Genomic DNA, 19,629 nt, shown 5'->3' with positions numbered 1-19,629 from the left:
GTAAACAGCTGCAAAAAACTTTGTTTTTTGCATAGCTCAGTTACTTTTTTGAAGAAGTAACTATATAATTAATTGCACAACATTGGTCATTATATCCTGTATTTTGCAGACAGAGTTACAGGACTCTCTCCCAGACCACAGACTCAGAATACAAGTCAGAGCTTTATACAAAAAGAAAAAAGAAAGTTGTGTTTTCAAAATTGGAGTTCAAGTTATTTTTACTTCCAATAGTGTTAACATGCTACACAGGTCATGAACAAGATTATTTGTAAGTGGGCTAAAGCAGTTAATTAAAAGTAGTCTAACATAAATGTAAATGCTGTAATTTGATTATTTTTAATAAACCGTGTAACTTCAATGCTGGCGTGACCACAGTGCACACGTCTGATGTCGCTCACAGTGGTCCAAGGGACCGCTCAGGGAGTTTGTGTGTTCGCTCAGAAACATGAAAAATTAGAGGGAACATTGGTGAAGACACATAACAACAAATCATATCTAAGTGCATAAATGTCGTGGAAGCGTGTTGAACAAGCTCCTGTAAAATATTTGTAGATGCCATTTTATCAGACACCATGCACATGCCTGTTTGTACTATTAAGAAAGCAATGTTGCAGGTGAGGTGTGCGCACAACCGTGCCCAAAGTAATGAAAACAAGATGGCTGAAAGCGATAAAAAAAAGCTAACCTTGATCCCTCTGGCTCTCGGAGAAAGAACGTCTTTTAAATCAGTAAACACTTACAGACTAAGGAATCATAATTGCTGCCAATAGAATAAAAGTGTGGCTATATTTAGCAAACAAAGAAAAAATGCCCTTGGAAAAAGCCGCATTTAACTGCCCCCTTCTCTGTAAGCTGAAACAGTAAATGCAGATAAATTTTATGTGGAAAACAAAACAAACTCCACCAAATAGTTTACCATCTGTTTTAAGGCTAAGAGCATATAAACATCCTCTTGGTGTTAAAACAGTTAAGATAGAGAAAAAGAGCAAAATGAAACCCTTTTGTGAGAAGACAAGATAAATTGGGGAGCCTGTTTCTCTTGCTTCCTCTGATAATAAAGTATGATGCTCTTTCCTAACGCAGACACAGGAGTCGATCTGGGCCAGTTGGGCCACCTGGTGTCTTGGAATGAGCCTCGGCCATCATTAGGTCTGCAGAGGGGTCTTGGGTTAAGCAATGCAGACGCATTGCTCAGTATGGTAAAAGTCCTGGCTCCAGGTCTGATTTATACCGGCTGTGGTGAAGGCTGGGGGTCTCAGTCATTCTTCAGAGCCACTGGTTGCACTCCTTGGCTGAATTTAAATTGATTTGAAGACGGAACTTGCCCTGTTTTCCTGCCCTTGTGACAGGCTCCCTGAGGGATAATTTATTTCTTTTATACCCCATTGCAGCCACACGGCTGGAAGGAAGTGCTGCCCTAACTGTAATGAAGAAGTGACCTTGAGTTTAGCCGTCACCCATGCTTCTGCATGGAAACCGTGAGCATTAGGGCATTCAGCATAAATATACACACACACACACTGCAAGATTATAAAAACAGCAGTGACCTACCAGTTAGACCATCTATCATATGCTCTGACAAGAGAGAGATGGTGGTGGCTGTTTCAGTGAAAAATAGGAAATGCCAAGTCTTTTATAGGACTACTCAGGAAACTAAACTGACTCTATAGGAAATTCTGTCTGATGATGGGTCTATTTTTAGGGGATATTTAAAGGTGTTCGTGCTATCTGCTTCTCAGTCAGTTGAAGTGCATTTATTATTTAGCCGTTTTAATGCTCACTAATGGCTGTACAGAAAGCACAATGCACAGCTGAGGAGTGTTCGGCCTCTCCCATCAATCTGAAAGGCTGGATGAAACTGAGGTTTGGCTCTTTGCGTGGAGAAGAATCATCCTCTGACCTCTCAACTTCCTGCTTGGGAGAGAGAAAAATACATGAACACCCTGAAGGTTTGGGAGAAGTTCATCTATTTCCTGATATAACAAAGTGAGACACGGGACATTGTTGCTGCAGAGTTTCATTTGGCTGATAATCAAAGCAGAGGCCTGTGTCTGGGGAACAAGTTTGCAGTGGCGTGCTGTAAACCCAAACACCACGGCCACGCAGAGGAAAAGGTGAGGCTTCTCCTTCGACCCAGACAAGTACTCTTGAGATACCTTGAAAGCATGCCGGTATTGTCCTGCAGACTCGAACAACACTGTTCTCTCACGAAAAAGAAAGATGCACCAAAGTGTCTCACTGTGAGTGCACATCATTAAAAAAAAAAGATTATTTTCAACAGCATCTAATGGATAGACTGATCAAATACACACAATGTTATCACATTTCCTGTATGTACAGTAGCTTATATAATTATGCTATTGTAAAAACATACCATTAGAATATTTAAGTGTGTCATGCAGCTGAGGGCCATAATACTTTACTCTGTGCACAGAATAAAATGCAATATTATAAAAACTGTACCTGGAAGGCAGAAACAGGGAATAATATACATATATACTATCTAAGTATACATTAAATATATATATATTTGTGTGTACATTTTCATTTACACAACAATAAATAAATAAAGAGATTAAAGAACACATGGCTCATGGTGTGATATAACATATCCTATGATCCCTGCTCTGGAGGTATGCTCTGTCTAAAAATAACTTGGCTGACATCATTTACAGATTAATCCAGTGAGGGAGGCCCCCTCTAAAAATGTCTACTGACATTACAGGCACTTGGTTTGGACTTGGAGTATTTGCAATATTCATGTGAAGTGTTTTCTTAAGTAGTAATTGTTTCTAGATGTACGCTAACGTGTAGGTTGGAATATGTCTACTGATAAGACTTTAAAGTCGAGCTTTTAAAAAACAATCTTTGGTTTGACACCGCCTTGTTTTCTTTCTTCCTTCTTTTTTAACTACACTGTACCTCAGACCATTGCAACATTCAGCTTTTATCTAGCACAAAATGTAACATTCTCTTCAATAAATATACTTTACAACGTTGATCACGATACACGGAATGCTGATAAATACTTCTCATGAGTTTCTTCTGTGCTGTGTTCTCGTTTCATACTTTCCGAAAAGCATGACGGGAAGGTTCTTTTATGTGCCTCATATGGCGTGTTTGTATAAAATACAGTCACATAATTGTGTCCCAGTTGAGCAAGGAAAACCAGGTTTATTTTTTTGTGCGGTGCTTTCCTTCTGCTGCACCGTCCTCAGGAGTGAATCTTAAGCCCATCTTGCTAACAAATCACTATTGTTGGAACCTGGAAGTGAATTCTTTCTTTGCCTCAAGCATCCTTCTCTAATCCTTTCTTTCTTTCTGTGGAATAACAAAGTTTGATCACGTTATTAGATTTCAACTACAGTCCTCCTGGGACCACTGCTGTAACATCCATGACATCCCCTGTCTGTTCTCCTGCAGTCTTATTCTTGTGTACTGTCTGCATGTGCTTCTTTTCTCTTCCTTCCAGCTTGGTTTTCTCTGCACCCATAGTTTTGTCTGCTGCTTTATACATTAGGCGTGCCATTAATGTAGCAATCCACCCCTTGCATTCCTGCTGCTCTACTGTATCCGAGCAGAGTAAGAGACTGTCCACAGTTCTGTTCAACAGCTACTGAGGTGAAAATGTTCTCACCTTCCAGTCCATTTCACCCCACAGATCCACCGAAACACTGTGTTATGAATGGTGCTGACATCTTCAGTGACAGCCGTCCTTACTGCTGGGGCGAGTAAGACAGGTGATTACAAATAGAAGTCCTGGTGAGAAGACAGCTGTCCTTTGATGCTGAAAACATCTGGTGGAGGTCGTCACAGTGCGTTCTCAGGCTGCGGCGCTGGAGGCGGTGACATCAGCAGAGTTGTGTGCAAAAGTACGTCCTTGCAGTGGGCGCGTGTGCACCCATGCATGCCTTTCGAGCATGTCTCTGTGTGTCTCGCTCTCCAGCTCATCAGTCTTTGTCAGTACAGGCTGTCCTTGGTGGTGGAGGTGTGTGTGGTGGTAGAGTCGTCAGGCAGGGAGCCCCGTCGTCCAGATCTTGACCCACAGTGGAGCAGATTTTGCAGCTCTCTTGACACGCTGCTGGAGAAAGCCGTGTAGATCCATGGGTTGGTGCACGAGTTCAGACTGGCCAGCAGCATCAGGATAGTGAAGGCCACTCCTGCAGAGGACACACACCGCCAAAAAGACAAGTCCAAAAATACATTTTCAAATGTACAACCTTTACGTTGGGAGGAAACATTCCTCTTAAAATGAAGACAAACTAAGGACAAATCACAGTGCAAGTCACATTAGTCTCTCACCCCTTAGGAAACAAACATAAAAATGTGCAAATATTTAGCAGCAGAGCACTGTGCATTATTTTGTTTTTATTCTACTTCAAGAATTTGATTATAAATATCCCAGGGGAACAACTCCACACATACTTCCTCCTTCATATTTTTCATTTCTAATAGCAAGTCTATTGTGCATTAGGCAAAACACACTGAGAGCAGCTGAGAACAATGAATGAGACCGTTCTGATTTTAGAATAAAGCTGACAATAATCAGCTGAGTGTGGGGCTGTCTGCCAATCGGGGCTTTTATTTCATGAGAGTATGCTAATCATGCTTGTAGCTGCATGTGAGTACACTTTGTGTATGCATCTGTGCTCGTGTGTGTGCGTTTGTATTTGCGCTTGTTCCATGTGTTGCTTATGATTTTAACTATGCATGCCAGCTGCTGGCACCGATCATTGTTGATGAAATGTCAGCATCTGGCTCTGTTTCAGACTCTACGGGGGACATAAACAGGTTATTTACTGGCCTCTGGTGTTTGTCTTTAGTTTCAGCTCAGGAAAAAACAAACTTGTTTGTGACCTTGTATTATATTCTCTGTTGAGAGCTGGAGCTTGTACTTAGAATAATGAGTTAGATAGCCTAATATTTGGACCCACCAAGATGCTCAAAAGCATTGATTGGAGTTTTCTGTTAAAAATAGGAGCTTTTCAATTAGCTTTATGCTCTCTAAAGTGCAAAACAGGTAAATTAGCTCCATTAGGGCGATTAAATAGATTACATGAGCTAAGGAGAATCAATCCATCTGGGGTAAACAACATAAATGATTCACCTGACCACACAGATGTTGCTTTCATTTCTTTTATGGGGTAGATTGGAAACATAAGTGGATGTTGCATCCATTAAGATGTTTATGACTAACCTTGGTCTGGAGGGTCTGGATCCCAGGCTGCCCACAGCTGGACAATGAAGAAAGGTGACCAGCAGATAGTATACACCAGCACAATGACCAGGGTCATCCTCACCGTCTTTGACATGGCTTTAGTGATACTTGGAGGTGGGGTGGCGGGGCGGTGAGGGGGAGCATAATCAAGGGAGCAGCGGGGAGAGTTGGTGTAGGGCTCCTGGCAATCTGAGCCGTTCACTGTTTGCTGATGCGCTGTTGTTCTTGTTGTTGTCACATGTTCCCCGTGGCAACTGTTACACTGAATATCAGGTGGTACATAGTCATAACATTCTCCCACTTGGCTGTTGGGTGTGTTATTGTGGGGGTTGTTATTTGCAACCTTTAAGAGTTGTCCTCCTCTTCCGTCCCAGCCTCCTCCTCCAGACGCCCGTCTCCCCCTCTCTCTGGATCGCTCGTCCTCCTTCCTAAAGCTGTGAAAGCGGAAGAGGATTTCGTTTTTCTTCATCTCAGCCATCACCATCCTCTCTGACTTCAGGTAGATGTTGTTGTGAATCTCGCGGAAGATTCTTATCTGAAATATAAGAACATTTTGAGAAATTACAACAGCTCAGTGAGAGGGAAAACTAGACATGCCATCATTCACGACCTAAAAGGCCCGAGGATTACGTTTTATCATGGGAACGTGGCAAATTCAGATGCTCGTGTTTGCTGCAGACTGTCCTGTTTGCAGTTTAGGTCAACACTGAACGGAAATTTGAAATGTAAAAGAAAGAGAGTATGTGTTGGCCTTAACCATCGGCCATAAACCAGTGTCAGACATTTTTATGTAACATTATTTAACGCCACGATTCCTTCGCTCTGTTACATAGCTACCATAAAACTTTTTTGCACCAAAATGATTTGTGGTATTCTCCGGAGAAACCAAAACAACGACATGAAATCCATTACTAATAGGCGATTCATCCTTCCAACTATTTTTACTTTGATTCTGAAGGTTTGTTACAACTGAAGCTACACATTAATCCATCTTTCCATTCAGTTTATGGGATTTAATCGGGCGAGACACTTGAAACTTTCCAAATTACCTCCTTCAGCAGAAATAACATCATTCTCTCTTCCAGAAACGTTCTAAATATCCCTCTGGATTTGAAATCTGATATTCAAAATAGTGGGAAAAAGGTCCAGAATTCTATGTTTGGCACAGATCTGGTACATTCCTCTCCCTGGCAGGACGTTTTCAGACTGGGCAGACATCTCGGCAGTAGACCTCCAAGTGCTGTGTTAATTAGGGGAAAAAGCTGGAACCTAGAAATATCTTTCCCTAAATAGATCAGGACTGATGGGAGGCACCCCAGAATGTCATATCTGCCTGGGGATGCGACATAACACCAACCACAGTCTCCACAGGTTATTGAACAATGCGTGCCAAATACACTCTTGAAACCAAAACAGCATTTCATTCATGCCACAAGCCTCATTACTGGATAATGTTGCTCTGAGCATGTAATCCTATAGTCAACACCCTTTGTGGACAGTGCAGAGTTCAGCCAGTACAACTAGAATTACCTGACAGATGGTGATGATGAGGGCGGGCAGGAGGAAGACAGTTACCGTCATCCAGGTGACGTAGGCTTTCAGCCCCCACAGCTCAGCAAAGTGACCCCAGCACTCGAACTCACCGGGAGCCACTTCTGAGCGAGAGAAGATGAACACCTGACAGAAACAACAAGGGAAAAGTGGTCAGCACACCCACAGACACTGATAATCTGCAGTGATCTCTTGAAGCTAAAAATAGACAAACATCTTGAGTTCTCCTGTGGAAATCAAGCTGCCTGTGTGTTCACCCCTTCCTACCTGCGGTATGCTGAGGATCAGTGCCAGGCCCCAGGCCACCATGACAGGAGTGTTCCAGCGGGACACTGTGCCCCCTCGGTAGGCCTGCAACGGGCAGCAGATGGCATGGTGCCGGTCTACTGTCATGGCAACTATCATATAGGAGGAAGCAAACATGCCAACAATCTGCAAGTACTTGATGGACCGGCATAGCAAATCCGGCCCTTGAAACCTCTCTGTAATGTCCCATATTAGCTGAGGAAGAACCTGAACACACAGATAAAAAGCAGTTATTTTTAAAATAAGTGTTTCTAATATATTCAGCGTATCAATAAGAAGTGCCTGTGCAGCCCAAACCCAATTTAGCACTTTGTCCGAGACTGTTATCTGAAAACTGCTTGAGCACATCAGTAAGCCACACCATGGCACTTAATGACATGTTCTTTACTATCCATGACAAGGGCACTGGGCAAGCCTGTTTTTCCATTTGTTTGTTTTTACCTCAAAAAACACCAAAGATATGGTCATCTACATACGAAAGTAGTTCTAAAACAAAAAAATCATTTATCCTGTTTGAATGATGTTTATAATTGCATTGCACAGCTGGACTGGGAAAAGCTGATCTTTTATATACATATATATATTTGACTGCCATTTTAAGAAATTTGTGCAGCTGAGTCACCGAGAAGCCAACTGGGTAGGAAAGCAGCAGAGACTTCAGAAAGAAATACAGATGCATTTCATTACTGTGAAAAGCCCTGACAGAGCCCTCACTCACTGCAGTGGGTTTTTTAAAGCATCTGAAAACAGACATTAAAGTACACTATAAGGCAGACAGTTTGTACAGTTATTACAAGTTTGAAAGTCAATATTTGGTATGACCAACTTTATTCTTCAACACAGACTGAGGTCTCTTAGTGAAACTTTCTTGTAAATTCTTTAAGTAGTCTACAGGAATAGTTCTCCAGGCTCCAGGATAGTTTCTCATTGGCTGTTTTTCTACCTACGTATGCACTGACAGTGTGCTTCCATGGCGGTATTGAAAAAAATCTGATGGTACTTTTCTGTGTTCATAATTCCATCAATTATAACAAGATCTCCACAAAAGCTCCGACATGTTGTTCAGATGGCTGCAGACACTCGCTGTTGTGCTTCTCTCCTGACCTCCTCCAACAGTACATATTGACATTTTGAACTAAAATTTTAAAATATGGATTTGTCCTTCATTCGTCCTGTTGCCACTGATTTTCGGTTCAGTTCTTGTGTAGTTTGGCACACACCATCCTTTTCTTTCTGTTTCCCTTCCTTAAGAATAATTTCCACTGAGACCATCTCTGATTAGGCTTTGGCAGTATAGTATATGAATCAACTGAAGGGCCAGATGCCTTTATCATTGTGGGGGTATAGCTTAGTGGTAGAGCATTTGATTGCAGCTCAAGAGGTCTCTGGTTCAATTCCAGATACTCCCTGTGGAAGCTTAAAAAGCCTTTCTTAAAAATGGCTTCTTCACAGCCAGCTTTCCACTGAGATCTTTTTAACAAACAGTAAAAGGCTCATTTGAAGGCTCAGATGCACGTGTCGTCTTTGCTGTTTTGTTTTTTCTTATTTCTTAAGGACACAACTTTGAGATGTTGTTCATCTGCTATTGACTGTTTTTATTTTTTAGGCCTACTGTTTCATCTTTATCTTCCAGACCTAAAATTTTTTTTACGTTTTATTTTAAGTTCATTTATTAAACACTTTTCACGGACAAGCAGCCTGTGAAATGGAGCGAGACAAAGATTTCACATGCGAGAGCAGTTGGGCAGAAGGAGGCAAGAACCTGACTGATTTTAAAATGTAATTCAGCAGGAGCTATAATTATGGTCTCAGTCTTGTTAGCATTTAAAACAAGGTAATTACTAGAGAGCCAGTCAGTATTCTTTCTGAGTTAAGCTGTGGACTCGGGTGGACAACCTATCAAGCTGAATGTCATCAGCATAGAAATGATTAAAAAAAAAATGTAATTAAAAAATTGAATAATGGCAGCTAGAGGAAGCATGCAGAAAAAAAAATGGACCCAAAATCCCTTTTTAACCCCACAGGTTAGGGAGGAAATGTTAGAGGTGAACTTGTTTGTTCTAACAGAGAAGTTCCTATCAGAAAAGTAAGAAGTAAATAAGTCTAAAGCACAGCCAAATTCACCAGCCAAAACATGAAGCCTATAAAGCAGGATTTTTATGGTCAATGGTATCAAAGGCTTCACTGAAATCAGGCAAAAATGATTACAGAACAATTCCTCCATCAGAGGCCTTCAACAGCATGGTCTCAGTGGAACGCTACTTTTGAGAGCAAGACTGTAAAGGGTTAAAAATATAAAATTTGCATAGTAAAGATCTGAACTTATTTTCTGCTGTTTTTTCTAATATTTGCTTATAAATAGTCTTTTTTTTTATTTTAAAATTTTAATTACCACATTCCTTTTAAAAAGGTCAGGTACAAGGACTGGACTGAAATAACTGAAAAAGCCTCCAACGGCCAAAGAAATGCTGGATAACTATTGCTCATGACCACTTTAAAAATTACAGGAAAGTTTGAAGGTCTGGAGGCAAAGTAAAAAAGAAATGCACAGTATTTATATTATAGGTATTTTTGTGGAACAGTGTATACAGCTGTAACAGATCCAGACAGTATATAACTCACAATTACATAGTTTAACACAGTTAAGTGAAAAAGAAATTCCCATGGAAGATAAAAATCAATATTAAGATGAGCAAGTTTTCAGTGTGACAAAAATTGTTAGTAAAGATGAAATATTTAGACTTGAATAAAGACTCAAAAAGAAATAAACATGTTTTACTTATGGCAAAAACAAAACAAAACAGGCGTTTAACAAACTGAGACCATTTTGTAAATGTTTGTTTCATCCACTGCTGTGATCTATGTATATTCATGTTGCTATAATGCCTCAAAGAAACCCCTGTACTGACCTGAAAGAAAGCCACCACCAGGTCAGCCACACACAGGTTGACCATGAATATGTGCATCGGCGCGTTGTGCTTCCTCCGCCTCAGAAGCACCCACAACACAAAGCTGTTCCCCAAGGTGGTAAGAGCCAGCACCACCGCAAGCACTGCAATCTCAGCCCGGGCCAAGCCGATATCCCTCACCCTGGGCTGGGGAAGGGTGCGAGGTGTGCTATTGGAGCCATTCTCGGCAAAGATGCCAAAGAAGGATCCCCCACTGTGAGACGTGTTGAATGAGTTCAGTTCAGAAATAAACGAGGAAGAGAAGTTGTTTCTTCCTGTGGGGCCCAGAGCGGAGAGGCCTAACCTATCCCAGTCCGTTTCCAAACTGATGCTTTCCATTCCTGGAAGACAAACAAAGTGTTAATTTGGGAAAGCCAATAAAATCTATTGTTTATAGTTTGTATAAATGATGCTCTGCACAAACACAGTCTGCAGGAGTCAATCTGCTGCAGGGCTGTATGACTGTCCACTAGTGGATTTTGGCCAAGTCCAGATTATTATCAACAGACAATGAAATTGCACTGAATTATTACATCTGTGCATCTTATTGCATTTCCTGCAGTTGCCTAAAAATGCACTGTTCCTCACAGTACTGCTGAGAATCCAAAGCAAAGCACACACAGACTTCTCACATAAGCTGATGCAGATATAAATCACAGGAACTCTTTGTTGTTGGATCATCAGTAACAGTTTCACATCATGTACCACAAATAGCTCCTGTTGGGTAACCTCATCACATTCAACTCAAAGTAATGAGAGCCAGACACTCTGCCAATCATGCAAGTGTAATTATGTCTCAGATTTTAATAATTCTCCTGTCTGTTTGTCCCTCTCCCAAAGCTTCCCATTCGATCTGACGCAAGTCCAGTTTGGTTTATTTTCTTTCTAATTCTTTCTCAAGGTTGATTTGACAGCTTTGCCTCCTATCCCACCACCCTTATTCCTTCACGTCCCCTCTCATAATCATTCTCATCCCATGCTTACCCTTGTACATTCCTGTTTCCCCCTGTTTTTGTTCCCCTCTCTCCAGATTTTCTCTCATGCATCCAGGCGTTCTTTTCTCTTCTCTCTCTCTCCCAATCTAAATTAATTTTACGTTTATTTTTCTTTGCTTATAAATAAATGGCTGAAAAGAACAGAAAGTTGATAGGAATTAGATGACAATTTAAGAAACAGAGTCATGGGATGTAGAGGGCAGCCTTGGTCAAATAAACTGCATGTAGAGTAGCGTCTGAGAAGGGGGGGTGGGCGGTGGTGGAGAGTAGCGATACAGGCAGTGAGGAGAAAGGAGAAAAAAACTGCCCAGAAAAGGTAAAAGAATTGATTTTTGAGGGAGGGCGATTGGATGAGACTAGAGGAGTGGCAAAACATAGCTCCAAGGAGAGATGTGCACTTTTAGTTATTTCGCTGTGAGTGATGATTGACACCGTGTTGATGTAATATTTTGACTAATATGCTGTGGAGTGGTCGTATATCTAAATGTGCCACTGAATGGGTGATACAGTGGGGCAAAAAAGTATTTAGTCAGCCACCGATTGTGCAAGTTCCCCCACTTAAAATGATGACAGAGGTCAGTAATTTGCACCAGAGGTACACTTCAACTGTGAGAGACAGAATGTGAAAAAAAAAATCCATGAATCCACATGGTAGGATTTGTAAAGAATTTATTCGTAAATCAGGGTGGAAAATAAGTATTTGGTCACCTCAAACAAGGAAGATCTCTGGCTCTCACAGACCTGTAACGTCTTCTGTAAGAAGCTTTTCTGTCCCCCACTCGTTACCTGTATGAATGGCACCTGTTTGAACTCATCATCTGTATAAAAGACACCTGTCCACAGCCTCAAACAGTCAGACTCCAAACTCCGCCATGGCCAAGACCAAAGAGCTTTCGAAGGACACCAGGAAAAGTATTGTAGACCTGCACCAGACTGGGAAGAGTGAATCTACAATAGGCAAGCAGCTTGGTGTGAAAAAATCAACTGTGGGAGCAATTATCAGAAAATGGAAGACATACAAGACCACTGATAATCTCCCTCGATCTGGGGCTCCACGCAAGATCTCATCCCGTGGGGTCAAAATGATCATGAGAACGGTGAGCAAAGATCCCAGAACCACACGGGGGGACCTGGTGAATGACCTGCAGAGAGCTGGGACCAAAGTAACAAAGGTCACCATCAGTAACACACTACAACGGCAGGGAATCAAATCCCGCAGTGCCAGACGTGTTCCGCTGCTGAAGCCAGTGCATGTCCAGGCCCGTCTGAAGTTTGCCAGAGAGCACATGGATGATACAGCAGAGGATTGGGAGAATGTCATGTGGTCAGATGGAACCAAAGTAGAACTTTTTGGTATAAACTCAACTCGTCGTGTTTGGAGGAAGAAGAATACTGAGTTGCATCCCAAGAACACCATACCTACTGTGAAGCATGGGGGTGGAAACATCATGCTATGGGGCTGTTTTTCTGCCAAGGGGACAGGACGACTGATCCGTGTTAAGGACAGAATGAATGGGGCCATGTATCGTGAGATTTTGAGCCAAAACCTCCTTCCATCAGTGAGAACTTTGAAGATGAAACGAGGCTGGGTCTTCCAACATGACAATGATCCAAAACACACCGCCCGGGCAACAAAGGAGTGGCTCCGTAAGAAGCATTTGAAAGTCCTGGAGTGGCCTAGCCAGTCTCCAGACCTCAACCCCATAGAAAATCTGTGGCGGGAGTTGAAAGTCCGTGTTGCTCGGCGACAGCCCCAAAACATCACTGCTCTCGAGAAGATCTGCATGGAGGAATGGGCCAAAATACCAGCTACTGTGTGTGCAAACCTGGTAAAGACCTATAGTAAACGTTTGACCTCTGTTATTGCCAACAAAGGTTATGTTACAAAGTATTGAGTTGTATTTTTGTTATTGACCAAATACTTATTTTCCACCCTGATTTACGAATAAATTCTTTACAAATCCTACCATGTGGATTCATGGATTTTTTTTTCACATTCTGTCTCTCACAGTTGAAGTGTACCTCTGGTGCAAATTACTGACCTCTGTCATCATTTTAAGTGGGGGAACTTGCACAATCGGTGGCTGACTAAATACTTTTTTGCCCCACTGTAAGAGAGCTTCCATTTCTGCCTGATCAGAAGGAAAACGTGAGAATATTGAGCAATTGAATGTGACTATACATAACAAGGTTGTTCTCACTATTACGCTACCACCTAATGACCAGTTAGCAACAGTGGACGCACTCCTGGGTGTGTAAGGACGGCTGAACATACTGTCAAGCTTTACATGCTGGCTTTGCCAGAGGAATGTAATCAGATGAATGCATGACAGGCCTGGCCTGGTTGACTTCTCTTCCCAGCACAAATGTACAGCTGTGGGTGAAAAGAAGAGTATCTCAGTGGGATCATTCCTCAGAAAACAGAAAACTGCTCTCATGATTTGAGTGAATCCCTGCCGCCACACGAGGCAAACACAAGACTGCCATAAATGTCCAAACTAAATCAATCATTTTCTTTTTTTTATTAACATTCCTCTATATTTAAAGGGTTGTATTAGTGGGAAGGTCGGTAGAGGAGAGGATCAGACGTAGCAATAACAGTTGTTTTTTTTCATCTTTGTTAATTAAGGGTGTAGACAACGGGGCCCTTTTTCTCTTGGCTTCTTTTTGTTGGTTCTGAGGAGCCTTGTGCCCCTCTCTGTAATTACAGTATAATTCATGAGAAGGTTCTTTGTGCGGCTGCACCCCCAACCTAATTTCATTATATATATATTTCCATGTGATTCGTTTTTGATGTTCAGTCTGTTTTCAAGTATGCCTCGGTGCAGATAAGGTGCAATGGAGTTGTTACAATACCTGGAGTAAAGCTTAATTAAAGCTTTACTCCAGGTACTCAAGAAAGTCAAATAAAAGCATTGAAAACTGCTAAGCAGGAGCAGCTGTTAAGGTCCATCTGTCTGTAGATGACCACTGATGAGTACGTGCTGCATTTCTTTCTTCATAGCAGATTTTTATCTTCAAATTTATGACATTGTTCTGAGAAAATCTGAATCCCTTGTTTACCTAAACTCCCGGATAAGAAAATATGCTGAATGCTCATTTGCATTGCATGTGTATCCAAGAAATCTCAGTGAACTGTCTTCCGATTGCTCAAGCTCATCTACAGGAGACCCATGCATAGCCTGAAACCTGTGCCAGGAGTGCTCTCTGTCATATCATGAAATTTCTCAAACTGAAGCTGCACGATGAAGGTAAATAATGTCTGCAGAACATTGCTGGGTGCAGTTTAATATATTCCAAGCAGACCCCATTATTTCCATCTGTCTGACTGACTTAACACAAGTACAAATTATTCTTTGTGTGCTTGATAGACTGTAGACAGTACTTCTAGTAAAGTATGCTTTCTCTCTGATTGATGATGGAGTCTATCCCTCCCTTGCTTTGCTCTCCAGAGGCAAAGCAGAATGCAACCATCCATTTTCATAACCTCTCCGTGCTGTACTGCTGTCATAGGCACGGGGTTCATGCTCACAGAGCCTCAGGGAAGAAAGGAACATGTAGTTAAAGTGCATAAAAACCATTATAGATAGCATCCACTCACATCTTTCAACATCCGTGTCATCATTTCCAATTGTTCACACGTGTTTTGGTCATTCCCTTTCACAAACTACGATATGTTCAACATATGCCAAGATCCAAATACCAGATGTTTGAGACAAAGTATTTTTAAACCATTCTGAGGTGTGTTAAGGAACGAATGTCGTATAAAACCATGTTTTGATGTCAGTATTACAGTGTGTGACAAAATGCTTTTAAAGGAAGTTGAAAAAAAGGGTGCTATTATCCTTTAAGGCAAGACTTCACCCATTAGACACTCTGAAGGAGGTGCTTGTGCACTTGGTGGTTTAATCCAAACATAATGAAAAAGCCATCACCTCTCTGCCTGTCTTGTCAGCCCCTGGATTAGTTTCCTTTGACCAAGTTGACCGAGTCTGATTAATGAGGACCTCTTTGTTCTCATTACCAGCCGCCCAGACGATCTGTGGCTAATTTCTCCTTCTACTCAGTCTTCCTTCTCTTCTACTTTTTCCATCCGTTACCTGTTATTTTCGCTACACTTTCATCCACCCACTCCATTTCTCTGATTCTGATTCCCTCCTAACCATTCCACCACCTGTGATCACAGACAAAAGAGGAAGCCGCTTCTCCTGCAGAGGAAACTGGCTGTGACATGTTTTTTTGTTTTTGCTTCATTTTAATCACCGTCCCCATTAATTGACTTTGGCAGCAGGAAACAGGATTAAAAAGGTCTGGCCCAATCTGAATTCAAGTCAACTGAAACTAATAAAGCAAGCATTAGATGACAGCGTGTTATATATTTACCTTTGGTTTTCCGCTGTTTTTCCTCAATGTGATTCATGCACGACACAAATGAATCATGTGGGGTCACAGACCGGGCTGCGTGGCATTTCATCTGCATGATAAGGCAGCCACGGCCACGTTTTTCTCTTTAAGCCCCACAAATCTGTAAATTAGATCCCCGCTTGCACCCTCGCTGCGGCATTGATTCACCTCCTGAATGAGTCGGGTCAATGACAGCTAGATAGTTTGTGTATATTTATGCATTTCAGTTTGTGGAGGAACCTGCTGTACTCATTAAAAATCACATTCACGGTTCTCTATTTGAGTACATGTCACTCAGGTTCGCTCTCCAGCTGCAGCTCATATGAGCAATAATACAAATTATTCTTTTACTGTCTTCAACCCCAAACAGCCAAATAAATGATAATTATGCAGGGCCACACCTCATTATACACAGCGATTCAGTCATTGCTTAGATTACAGTCATATTGTATCAGATCAGATCAGATCAGGTCAGGTCAGGTCAGTAGACAGAACTCATGCAGAAGGTCCAAGTCCTCTTATCGTTACTGATAAACCCCGTTCATTAGACCACTGGCTGTTTTTCTTGTTATGTATCATTAACTAGCACACCACCAACAAGTGAACCATTCAAAATGGGACCTTTTTTCACATCACATATAGCTGATAAAATATTCAGAGTATTCCCCCCAAAGATTGGAAAGTGGGCTGCAGTGTTACCACATCAGCTAAAACAGGCCTGGAGTTGATTTGGTCAGAGCTGCAGCACATGATGAAATGAACGCAAGTAAATGATTCCCTGTTAGAGACCAAAGTAAATTGACTGTTAAAATAACCGTGATGATGATTTTTTCCTGATGGAGGCTGCAATCAAGGAAGTTATTATTCCTCCATAATAGTTTGTGTGAGGGAGAAAAAAGAAGAAAACTTTGCGATTTATGGTGGAAAAAACCTTTTTCAATGACTTTGGTTGAGACAAAGAGCTTCCACAAAAAACACGTCTGCCAAAAAGCATTATTTGATTTAACTGACAGACAAGAAAGTTTGGCTTTTGTTGTTGTTGTTCATTTTTAAGTATGGGATCTGTTTTTGATTTAACTTAAACACAATTTTTGATTATTTCTTCACTGTTAGGAGGAAATTTACCATTGTGATAATAAGTTGTGTCAGACAATAAATCAATGACACTTGAATATACAGACGCATGCATGCCGTCCACTCACAGCCTGGGAAAACAAATCTTTTGTTTGTCTAAAGCCCTTTGAGTTTCCTTTAAAAAAAAACATGCGCAGGGCACGTCTCTTACCTTGTTGTCAGTGCATGGTAAGCATTCTCACGCGTGTCCTTTTCTGTTGGCTTTGCTCTTGTCTTTGCGACTGTGGGACAGAGCATTAAAAGCCATCACTGTTACAGCTCATTTACGTTACAGGCAACAACAGATAACATTAACATCGTGACAGTTCCCCCGAGCTTCTGTAATCTGTGGAAAAACAGGACCACATCCATTTTCAATTAAGCTCTGCAATGACTTACATCTAATCAAGCACAATAACATACATGCTTTATGTTAAGAGAAATGACATCCTGAAAGTAGCTCTGGGAAACAATTAGGTTAGAATGATTTATTCACATTTTTTATTTCTGTTATTTAGAAAATTAGCCTAATTTAATTGCGGCGTTCCATCATTTGGAACAATTTTGTTTAATCAACCCAATAATTTACTACTTTGATTTACAGTCACCAGAGCACTTTTTCAAACAGTTGTACTGTTTCCAAAATATAAGATGTGTGTTTTGTTCCTTTTCTTGTTAAATAAAATATGTAAAATAAATATAATAAAATATATTTTCACTGTCTACAAACATGAAAGTAATATTATTAGATTATTGTATTATTATTATTATTAATGAGGAAACATGATTCTAAATACAAATATAAAAGAAACTGATAAAGCTCAGCCTGTTTATTAAAATTCTGCACACTGGGCTTTGATGGCATACTTGAGTTTTGAGCATAAATGAGATACTGTAGCCACACAAAGGCATGACCTCGATTGGGTTGTAAACAAATTGGAGGAATACAATGAGATTAAATTTAAGGCCCTGCTGGAAAGTTTTTCAGACAATGTTGAATAATGATTTAAATAATTAAAATAATTGTACATTTAACATAATAAGTATATGTTTAGCCATCAAATCCAGCAGTCATTATGGACTCAATAAGGTACTTACTTGTTCTACTTCAGTGGTGCATTTCTTTTATATGTCGCTTAATTTTACCCAAATTAATTCTTCTCAATCCATGTCTCTCCTTTTAGCCTCAGCTGAATCCTGAATGAATTAGGCAGCACAGGAATAAAAATCACTCTTCATCAGAGTCAGGTGTTGGTCAGTGTTAACAAAAAGTTCTTTAGGGAGCTCTTTGTTAGTCCTTTGCCTGCTGAGTGTACTCTCCTTGAGGTGTTGTAGTTCATTTGTAGTTCATTTTATTAAAGTAATCCATTTGATAGCCATGCGTGCCCTGGGTCCATTTGCGTCAGGTTATGCTTTTGCAATCTGCTGTGCCTTCACTAGCAGAAATGAATTTGATCTCCGTCCGTTCCTACCTCCCCCCTCTTCCCTCCACAGCTATCTCCTCCTCCTCCTAGGTCAACCAGCTTGTCCGCCAGGACTGAGGGTGGAGCCTGCAACCAGGAGTGGTGCAAGAGAGAGGGAGCGCGAGAGAGAGAGAGAGAGAGAGAGAGAGAGAGAGGGGAAGGGACCTGTTTTGTCATCCATAGCATTGCACTGAAGTATGGTGTCCACTCAATCACTGTGAGTCACTGGCAGACACAACCATCAGTCTTTACGTGCAGAATTCCTTTATATAATATTACAAGTAAGCAGTCCAGAACAGATACCTGCTGATATTATAAAAGAGAATATTCAGCTGTTAATTATAGCTCTAAATCCAGCTTCCCAGACACCCTCAGCTCCATTTCCTTCCCAACCCAACAGTTGAGCCATGTCAAGAGTCCCCACATGTCAGCTGAGGCTCAGACGAACCGCCCACTCTCACATTTGCTCTGTCCGGTCTCACAACAATACTGCCGTCAAAACATAAATCATAGCAAACAACACAATGTGCTAGAGACATATTTGAATTCCCAAAGAGAAAAAACTAAGCGCTGAAATAGCCAAATGTTATAGTTTCCTAGAAAATGTTATTATGAATCGGCAGAACATCTGCCTGCAGAGATGGAGACGCACTTCCTTCGACAGTGTAGAAGAAATTGTAGAAATTCAAAGGAGCTTAATCACCTGAAGTCGCAAATGCTCTCAGGGCAAGGAGGCAAAACATATCGTGGGGCCCAAGATTTATATTAATATCCAACACTCTAAAAAACAGTCACTGACAAAGAAACACACAAAATGCACAACCACATGCACACATTTGATATAATAACATGCATAAGAGCATGAATGTAAGCATCACTGCATACCGTCCAGCTTTGTTAATATTGTTTCAAAACACAACCAGAGAAAGTGAGCGCTGGAGAAAGAGACACAAACACACACTCCTGTGTTCAGGCGTGTTTGTGATACAGAGAGAGAGATGGTTAAGATGGAGAGGTACCACCCCGCCCTGTAGTGATTTATTGCTTGTGTAGTCATTGATACATGCTGCTGGTGTTTTTATTCAAAGCTCTCTCCTGTCCTCTTCCCTTCAATCTGATTTGTTGCTCAAGGACAAGGGCCGAAGTTCCACCCAACTAGGAATGCCGAATGGCTGACTCAGCTGAGCCAACCTCAGGTCCCACCTTTGGCACACAAACACAAGGCTGGAGCACAAAAACAAAACAAAGGTGCTTAAATGCCGTCTTTCAATTTGGATTTCAAGGCTCTCTCGCTCTCACACACTCTCACGCGTGTTGCTAAGAAAATTATGTTGGCCTGCACTCAAACACTCCAAGGTGTACACAATGAGCGAATTCACAAATTCATACTGGCAGCCACTTTAATGCGCAACTTTAAATGAAATAAATCGAGTCCAAAGTGGCAAAGTGATCTTCCCAAATTTATTTTGACATGTAAATTGCAGCTTCCCCTTACTTTCCCCCCAAAAGCTGAAGTTAACAGGACAAACTATAGTGATCTGACATTTTGCAAATATTATATCGTTCCAATTCTGTGGCCCTTATGCACACACACACACACACACACACGCACACACACACACACACACACA

The 19,629-nt window shown here is 41.3% G+C and overlaps 1 protein-coding gene and 1 non-coding gene across 3 annotated transcripts; one reads left to right on the top strand and one right to left on the bottom strand.

Annotated features, from left to right (window-relative positions):
* Positions 1-82: 82 nt before the first annotated feature.
* Positions 83-19,418, bottom strand: avpr2aa (arginine vasopressin receptor 2a, duplicate a). Of its 2 annotated transcripts, XM_085443027.1 has the most exons (8): positions 17,634-19,418; positions 16,708-16,777; positions 13,294-13,392; positions 9,985-10,364; positions 7,037-7,282; positions 6,749-6,895; positions 5,198-5,753; positions 83-4,160 (listed from the first exon to the last, which is right to left on the bottom strand). In XM_085443027.1, the coding sequence occupies exons 4-8, from the start codon at positions 10,360-10,362 to the stop codon at positions 3,961-3,963; spliced, it is 1,527 nt and encodes a 508-aa protein (XP_085299153.1). In that variant the 5' UTR covers positions 10,363-10,364; positions 13,294-13,392; positions 16,708-16,777; positions 17,634-19,418; the 3' UTR covers positions 83-3,960. The 2 variants fall into 2 exon arrangements, with proteins under 2 accessions (XP_085299153.1, XP_085299152.1); XM_085443026.1 differs by lacking the exon at positions 13,294-13,392 and having other exon boundaries at positions 17,634-19,417.
* Positions 8,413-8,484, top strand: trnac-gca (transfer RNA cysteine (anticodon GCA)). Its single transcript has one exon. It is a non-coding gene; the product is annotated as a tRNA-Cys (tRNA).
* Positions 19,419-19,629: the final 211 nt, after the last annotated feature.

The sequence above is a fragment of the Copadichromis virginalis genome, linkage group LG20, assembly GCF_057382275.1.
Source record: "Copadichromis virginalis isolate Kocher_CV1m ecotype Utaka linkage group LG20, C_Virginalis_male_GT1.1, whole genome shotgun sequence".
Classification (NCBI taxonomy): domain Eukaryota; kingdom Metazoa; phylum Chordata; class Actinopteri; order Cichliformes; family Cichlidae; genus Copadichromis; species Copadichromis virginalis.
This window is presented reverse-complemented; position numbering and strand designations above follow the sequence as displayed.

Coding starts and splice junctions, on each gene's coding strand:
- avpr2aa (XM_085443027.1), bottom strand. CDS start 10,362: ATGGAAAGCATCAGTTTGGAAACGGACTGGGATAGGTTAGGCCTCTCC. Junction 7,283..9,984: donor TGGTGGTGGCTTTCTTTCAG/GTCAGTACAGGG, acceptor CTGTGTGTTCAG/GTTCTTCCTCAGCTAATATG. Junction 6,896..7,036: donor TGATCCTCAGCATACCGCAG/GTAGGAAGGGGT, acceptor TGTTTCTGTCAG/GTGTTCATCTTCTCTCGCTC.